The 6,076-nt window shown below is 43.3% G+C and overlaps 1 protein-coding gene across 1 annotated transcript; it reads left to right on the forward strand.

Annotated features, from left to right (window-relative positions):
• The first annotated feature begins 300 nt into the window (after positions 1 to 300).
• Positions 301 to 4,840, forward strand: LOC138612966 (G-protein coupled receptor 22-like). The gene is made up of 2 exons (XM_069686510.1): positions 301 to 710; positions 1,729 to 4,840. The coding sequence occupies exon 2, from the start codon at positions 1,733 to 1,735 to the stop codon at positions 3,047 to 3,049; it is 1,317 nt and encodes a 438-aa protein (XP_069542611.1). The 5' UTR covers positions 301 to 710; positions 1,729 to 1,732; the 3' UTR covers positions 3,050 to 4,840.
• The last annotated feature ends 1,236 nt before the right edge of the window (positions 4,841 to 6,076 follow it).

The raw sequence follows: 6,076 nt of genomic DNA on the forward strand, positions 1-6,076 counted from the left end.
GACATGGGCCTGGACGCTGCCTGGACACACTGACCTCTCTTGGACTTATTCTGCACATTTCTATGGTGTAAACTGGGGAATCTATACGACTGGCTGCCTCTTGGAGTACAAGCTAATGGATTTTACTGTTTTGTATTTACAGATCCGACTGCTTTCTTTTAACTGAGGACAAAAATGTAAAAAAGCAAAAATTTGGATCGCACTCTGAGCGATACATTCCAATCCTGCACAGGGGAAAGAGTCTGTTTCTTTGTTTTCTTGGTTGGCTTTGTCTTTCCTGCCTGGGAATATCATGAGATTATAAACAGGAGGTGGCTCCAACATCTTACGCCTGTTCCACTCATCCATCAGTGCTCCCATCACACCAAAGCAAACGGCCCAGAGATCTGAGAAAAAGCCTGTAGAGGACATTAGCCTTTATTCTCCAACATACACGGGGTGCAGGTGGTGGATTCCTCAGCTTTCGTGCCGTTTGGGTTACGAAACAGCTCGTTGACATTCTTTTGGGAGGCGGACAGGTGCTTTTCTGGTTGTCAGTTTCTCTGGGAGGGACAAGCAGTGAGAGGAAAGGCCTCGCTGGGGGGCTCTGCTGGAGCGGAAACACTTTTCCACAGGCTATGTTTGGATGTGATGCTCGTCTCTGTGGATGTAACATGGACTCTATGGCCTGATTACACAGCCCTGGTATTCAGATAGTGTTGGAGGGAAAGGTAAATAGCACAAAATGCCATTTATTTTCAATGTCCTCTAGAAGCTTGTTAAGAATGGATTTATTTCTCTTGTGGAGGTTGGGTGATGTTAATATTGCATGTGTGCATCAGTTACTTTAATTTATTCTGGAGTGCATGTGTCTTAGTTTTTCTCCACCTAACCCAGAATTAATTACAACCCCAAATACCAACGGGTTTTTGTTGCATTCATCAGTCCTTTAATTATGTAGGTCCTGTTGGAACAAACATCTTGTATTCTAAAGTGAATCTCTGAGAGTTTGGAAGCCTCTTGGTAATGAGGTAAACATCATTTTCTGCCAGAATATTCTTGTCAGTAATGAACAACCTCCTGTGATCTGCCAATTAATAAGATGCTGCCATAAATGATGTTGAAGTTAAGGAACGTACGATCATAGAAATCATTGTGTTACGTCCCTGTAATATTAATCCTGTCCAAATGGGACTCAAATCTGCTTATTCAACCCTTGCCTTCACCCTGCTTCAAAACCTTTGGTGCATATTCGGTATGTAAATGGTACACGCTTACACTTTAGAACCACGTCAGCCTGATTGTGCTGTTCAGCAGAGGCTTGAGATCTAAGCTACTAGAAAGCCACAACATATTAAGCAATTACGGCCATGGGGTCATTAGAATTTAATTTGTTGCAAAGTGTTTCCGGTATGAGCCTCCGCAGTGGATGTAACTGTCTGATCAAGGATGGTGATAGCAAATATAAAAGCTGATAAAGGCAAGACAGCTAGTATGTATTCATGCCATGCACTTACAGAGAATCTATTCTGCAGCACACGACCGGAAAAAAGTTGCAGCACTATTAAAGTGCAAGCTCTCAGCATTTCTTATTTAAACTCAAAAGGATTCCTTATTATTTCATTACTTCTGACAAGGTTTCTGAGATGTGTGTTGCTTCCAACTGTTAGAGATGCACAAACATAATCCTCTTCTTTTCCTTTCTCTTTTCATAACTGTTGTTCTTCTTTCTCCTCTCCTTACACACAGGATAATGCATATCCTTTCCTACCTGGAACAAGAAGCCACCATGAGCAACGTCACAGTCACCGACAACACTGAACCCATCAGCCGCACCATGAGTCCGGCCACCCCCAGTCCTTATGCCTATCCGGTTAGTTTCCAGGTCTCCCTGACCGGCTTCCTCATGCTGGAAATCCTCCTGGGCCTGAGCTCGAACCTCACTGTGCTTGCCCTCTACTGTATGAAGTCGAACCTCATTAGTTCCGTCAGCAACATCGTCACTATGAACCTCCATGTTTTGGATGTGCTGGTTTGTGTGTGCTGCATCCCCCTCACCATCGTGGTAGTGCTGCTCTCCCTGGAGGGGGACACCGCTCTCGTCTGCTGCTTCCATGAGGCCTGCGTCTCCTTCGCTAGCTTTGCTACTGCTGCCAATGTGCTTGCCATCACCCTCGATCGCTACGACATCTCGGTCAAACCAGCCAACCGTGTGCTGACCATGGGCCGTGCCCTGGCCCTGCTGTCAGCCATTTGGGTGCTATCCTTTATAAGTTTCCTGGTACCCTTTATCGAGGTGGGCTTCTTCGCACAGGGCCACGCTGAGCTGAACCAGACAGTGGTAGAAAACGTGGTCAACACCAACCAGTACTACACAGAACTTGGCCTCTATTACCACCTGCTTGCTCAGATTCCCATTTTCTTCTTCACTGCCATCGTCATGCTTATCACCTACTCAAAGATCCTGCAGGCGCTCAATATTCGCATTGGCACACGTTTCCACGCTTCACAGAAGAAGAAGGCTCGCAGGAAAAAGCGTCCATCCATGACGGCCATGACACCGCAGCAAGAGGCCACGGATGGATCTCAGAGCAGTGGCAGCCGTAACCCCACGCTGGGTATGCGTACTTCAGTCTCTGTCATCATCGCTCTGCGCAGGGCCGTTAAGCGCCACAGAGAAAGGCGAGAGCGCCAAAAGAGGGTTTTCAGGATGTCCCTCCTGATTGTGTCAACCTTCCTGCTGTGCTGGACACCCATCACAGTGCTCAACACAGTCATCCTGAGCGTGGGCCCCAGTGACCTCATGGTCAAGTTGAGACTGGGCTTCCTGGTCATGGCTTACGGGACGACTATCTTTCACCCTCTCCTCTACGCCTTCACCAGGCAGAAGTTCCAGAAAGTCTTAAAAAGCAAGATGAAGAAGCGAGTGGTGTCTATTATTGAGGCAGATCCTACTCCTAATAATGCCATTATCCACAACTCCTGGATTGACCCAAAGAGGAACAAAAAGGTGACATTTGAGGAAAAAGAGGCGCGACAGAAATGTCTGTCTTCTGAGGATGTGGAGTGAAGGAACTCATTATGTTTAGAGTCCACGGTCAATAAAAGCAGCTAAAACTGACATCAGGTCAGGATGAAAAAAGGGAAAATGTTAATCCAAAGCAGTAATGTAAATAATATGTGCAATAGAATGTACAAAACAAGAAGTGGATAATTTATTACTATTTATTGAGAACAAAAGTAGATTTCATAGATACAACATATATTGTACTGTAGATATTGCATGGCTTTTTGTAACAGTAGCAACATAGCCTACAGTAAATCGTGTAGATACATAAACCATGTACAGCATAGGGTAAACAAGGTATATAAATAGAGACAGAGACGTAGAAATTGTAATGTATATGTATATTTATAATAAATTTTGTGTTCACTCACCTTACACAGCAAAAGGCTTCCTATTCTCCCCTCCCCCAAGTGTTTGTGATTCTGTAACAGCTGCGAGATTACTCTCATACATCACGATGCCACTTGCTCCGGCATTAGACCCTACACTCCCCAGTGACCGCTGACCTTATTACCTTGGAGCCCTCTGGGGGAAGGACCTCAGACTCAAATGAGACTGTAGGTATGAGGATGCAACATAGCCAAACAGGTCGTTGGAGATTTTACCATACCATTTTTTCCATCCTGATACCAGTACCTGAATTTGCAAATCAGCTGATACCAAGTACCCATCCGATACCAGTGTGAAACCTAAAGAATAACAGGTGCATACTATTAACTGTATTCATGAGATATGATGGCTAATATTTTTGTATTGCCTGGCTAAGAGAATGTATGACAACTTTTGGCGTTTTGAAAGCGAACGTTAAACTGCTTTATTCAGAGTTTTTACTGGTTGTGATTACTGGGTTTGTTTTTGAGAGGAGGAAACCTCATCGTGTTTCATCTGACTTCCGTTAGAAAACACAGAAATAACACACAGAAAACCTGACCTCATAACAAGCAGAGCATCTACAAGCAAGCTGAGTTAATGTTAGCTGGGCTTGTAGCCCCTTTCATCAGTGTAGCTCTGACTAACCTTACAGTCTCTGCTAGCACTGCACTGTTGTTGTTTGCTAATGTATGGTAATAAAAGACCGGAAATCAGTTCTTCTTTTGCTACTCGTAAACCTTAATTACCTGTGGCAGCCTTATTACATCCATGGTGGCAGTAGAGCAAAGCTTGCTGTAGAGGCTACTGTTTTCAAGGGCAAAGAAGACGTACTCTTCTGGTGAAATAAGTTGATTTTATTCAGGGCTTATAAATGGCACATGGACCGACGTACTTGCAGATACATGGTCCCCCATTTTAGTTAGTAGAGGAAGAATTTCTAACACTGGTATCGTAACGGAACATCTATAGCTAAACAGCTTTGGGGTTTTTTTCACAATCACGGCTGTTACTATTAAATTACACTTGCATACACAACAGAACACCATGGATATCATCACGTTGTGTGACATAAACCAGATGTAATCAAAGTGTAGTCTGTTTCACTTTAACAGTCACCTCTTTGAGCCAAATGGAAAAACTACAGTTGCCTTATTTTGGTTTGATGAACTGAGACTTTACGGTGGGACAGGGGCTCTGACAGGGAGAGCACATACCAAACACAGAGAAATTATCAGTATTGTTTTAATCCTAAAAGAGAATAAAGCCCTTAAATGTTATGTTTTCATGAGAAGTTATTAGGTCAAACAAAAGGAAAATGTTGAAAATGGTTGTATTATCAAACTGCCTGTTTTTAAGACTAGTCACGCAACAACACTCTCCAAATAAGAAAATCCATAACTGCAATAAAGAACTCCTGCAAAGAAAGCCTAATAAAAGATGTTGCTTAAACACAATAACAGATGATTAAGTTCTTCTTCTCGGCCTTTTTATATCTACCAATAGTGCGTGTCATTCTTTTTTTGTTGAGGAATAAGACAGTGAAATTGTATTTCACAAATGGCTGCTGCTGGTGGATTATAACACAGCCAGCCTTCAACTTTTCTATCAAGCGAGTTTGCCCTAAATAAGTTGGAATAATTTATTCATACTGCTGCAGAAGAAGTTGCAGTAGTATGAACCTACAAGAAGAAGAAATAGGAAAACTGTCAGTGTGTTACATTCAGCCTGCACTCTAATTCCAAATCTAGATGCAGAGTTACAGTATCCATTAGCATATAAAGCCCTGCTTAGCTAGCCTGGCGGCTCACTTCATTACAATCCCTGGGTCAAGGATTACATTCTGTCTAAGATTAGGATATATACAGTGCATTCATATGCATGCATTACCCTACACACACAAATGTGTATGAAGACTGTACTCCACAGCAGCTCTCAGTAATGAGCTTATTACGCCTTTGCTGTCTCAGGTACAGCGGAAAATTGAAGAGCCCTTTAGATCCTGAGAGCACGGGCTGTTGGCTACCAGAGCGATTACACAACCTTGATCAGATGCTTCTCTGGCTGCCAGTGTGTGGTGTGTAGCACAACAGAGAGGGCTGATATGGGAATATTGATGCAGGCAAGGTTCTTTATGACCCTGCTGTAAACAGGCAGCGTGGATGTCATGGAGCCTTGAGGGCACGTCTGTGATTGAGAGTGGAGATGGGATCACAGCCAGGCGACAGATTAGCCGACAGGGGAGGGAAAAATAACCTACGAGATAAAACGCTGCGCCAGAGGATAGATTTAACACACATATGTAAATGAGTCCAACTTTCAGACAGCAAACTTCAAAGGTGGGATTTCACTATACGAGTGCAAAGACTTATTTCTGTTTCCACTATAGGAATGATACATAACTCCTGGCTATGTTTAAAATGAATACATAATATATGCCTCTCCTCAAATGTCAGGTATTACTCCAAACTTCATCACTGCGACAGAAAAAACACATTTGTATTGATTGACTTCTAAAATGACCCCTTGAAGAGCGATTATTTTCACACCAGCTACACTTCAAGGCCACAATTTGTTTTCCATCCTGAGGTGCAGCCACACCGGCTCAGCCAAACCGGCCTTTCATGCACAACCAACACTGCGTGATGTTCTGATTAAATC

Source organism: Semicossyphus pulcher, unplaced genomic scaffold (genome assembly GCF_022749685.1).
Source record: "Semicossyphus pulcher isolate SPU_LCO1_2020_fin unplaced genomic scaffold, fSemPul1.0.p SCAF_8, whole genome shotgun sequence".
NCBI lineage: Eukaryota > Metazoa > Chordata > Actinopteri > Labriformes > Labridae > Semicossyphus > Semicossyphus pulcher.

Coding starts and splice junctions, on each gene's coding strand:
- LOC138612966 (XM_069686510.1), top strand. CDS start 1,733: ATGCATATCCTTTCCTACCTGGAACAAGAAGCCACCATGAGCAACGTC.